Source organism: Atta colombica, unplaced genomic scaffold (genome assembly GCF_001594045.1).
Source record: "Atta colombica isolate Treedump-2 unplaced genomic scaffold, Acol1.0 scaffold107, whole genome shotgun sequence".
Classification (NCBI taxonomy): domain Eukaryota; kingdom Metazoa; phylum Arthropoda; class Insecta; order Hymenoptera; family Formicidae; genus Atta; species Atta colombica.
The window spans coordinates 3,235,140-3,237,296 of NW_017259192.1; the positions used below are offsets into that span (position 1 = coordinate 3,235,140).

General features: G+C 22.8%; 1 protein-coding gene across 1 annotated transcript in view; it reads right to left on the minus strand.

Moving 5' to 3' along the window:
- Nucleotides 1-615, minus strand: part of LOC108692552 — a 7,834-nt gene extending 7,219 nt beyond the window's left edge. Inside the window, exon 1 of the mRNA XM_018200863.1 lies at nucleotides 421-615. Within this exon, the coding sequence (XP_018056352.1) occupies nucleotides 421-496 (76 nt within the window). The 5' untranslated portion in view covers nucleotides 497-615. The remainder of the gene's footprint in view (nucleotides 1-420) is intronic.
- Nucleotides 616-2,157: the final 1,542 nt, after the last annotated feature.

The window sequence follows — 2,157 nt, forward strand, 5'->3', positions numbered from 1 at the left end:
TTTCTAAACTTATTTTTTTTCTGAAACGAACACTGCGAAAATTATCTTTTTAATTATTTTTAATGTTTTTCACATTACTATTATTATTTGTATTGTATTACACTAAAAAGTAATTTTACAAAATAAAAAGAAATATATGAACATATATATTTCACATATGATTATATATGTTTATGTATGTTTATACATATTTATACATATTCATGCATAAAAAATTGTTTACCAATATCTTAATAACTATCTTAATAATATATTTATTTAATATATCGTATATCTATTTATTTTTTTATGCCAATTCTGCGTAGATTTTATTCAATGAACTTTTTATTCAAATAAAATATTCGATTGAAATGAAGTACAGATATCTGTACGCAATAATATTATAAAGATTATAATAAAAATTTCTTGAAATATACTTACGAAGCGTATATTCTCCAGTTACGAAAAATCCAAATGCGGCAACACTGTAAATTGTACTAAGCGCGTAGAATAACATGTTCTTTATTTAGTATTTCAGTGAATACTTCGATCGATTGAAAACACTGACTTTTATATATCTTTGCAAGGCCAATAAAGTCGAATGACTGGCAAGATAATAACAAATAAAAAAGTTTACCTTCAATCAGAATCAATGTGAAGCTGTATTATTGCATACAGCAGTTGATTACAATACATTTATTAATCATATCAGTGTACAAAAGAATTAATATAATAATATTACAAATAATAATGTATTCATATTATCTCAAAAGTATTCATATCTGATATTACTGCATCAAGGACAGGACTGAGTAATATTTAAAGTAGTTTCTGTTAGCGCGAATATATATAACGTTCCTATGAACAGCCTTGATCACACTGCCATCTTTTTGTATCACGTAGGAATTTGTGTAGGAACTATTTTCCGTTCTTCCCGCGCGCTGTCTGTTTCCTTCGTTATATACACACATTCATAATCATTCTCACCATTCAACAATATCATCAACAGTATCAACAATGAAGTGTATTTAACAGCATCTTTAGCATTGTCAAAGCTTTCCTTTCGATTCGCTTTCTAGTGTGATGTAATAATTCCATTTTAAATATGTATTTAAAATGGAAATGGCATTTTTCATTTTACATTTGAAATAAAATGTCTATCATTTAACCATTTATAAAATAGGTAAATGGTTTTTCTATGTTTTCACAAATTTTCCCCAGAATTATTGATAAGAAGAACCAAGATCTATTGGTCAAAGATTTTTATGAATATCCAAATAAATTAAATTGTAAAGAGAAAATTAATTTCAGATAGTTCATAAATATCTTAACAAAAAATGAATGTTCCAGCTTTGTGTAAAATATTATATACATTTCTAAAAATGTAGATATATTATCTATTAATCTAATTTTGATCGTAACCGGCGCTTCTCGAATTAATTTGATTTATTCAAGTGAACAGTCCTATTTCCAAATCTTAATATTAAAAAATTTTAAATATTCTTGTAAGAAATACTTTATTTATAATACTTTATTTATAATACTATAGTCCTTTCATATTCCATTGAATGGATTTCAAAAAAATATTTTTAAAAAATGTATATCTCCCTAGCAGAAAGTTTTTACGAAAAATTACATAGATAGAGACAAAATCTTAGTTTGTCATAGATATTTGTACACAGTACAAATTTTGTGTTAAATTTAACATATTTCATATGTAAATAGTCCATCCAAATTATTGGTAGACCATTTACATAAATTATATTAATTTAACATTTAATGAATAATGTATATATTAGAAAGTAATGTTATGTAAAAAATTAATACAAGAAGTAATTCTTTGAATTTAAAAGTAAAATTAAATTGACACATTTATATTAAATTTTAATAAAATTCGATGTTATTTTTACATTTTTAATTTATAGGCGATGCCTATGCGATATTTATCATATGCAATATATAGATTTAATTATTATATTTACAAAAAAAAAAATAACACAAAATATTTGTACCTTTTTACATATAAAATATGTAACTACTTATGTAGAACATATTTCTTTAATAAAATTAACATTTATAATATATTAAATTAATATACGTTTTATTCATTTATTTTTAAAAATTATATTTTAAGACTACATTACTTTTATATTATTTGTTTACTTATCTATAAATTGT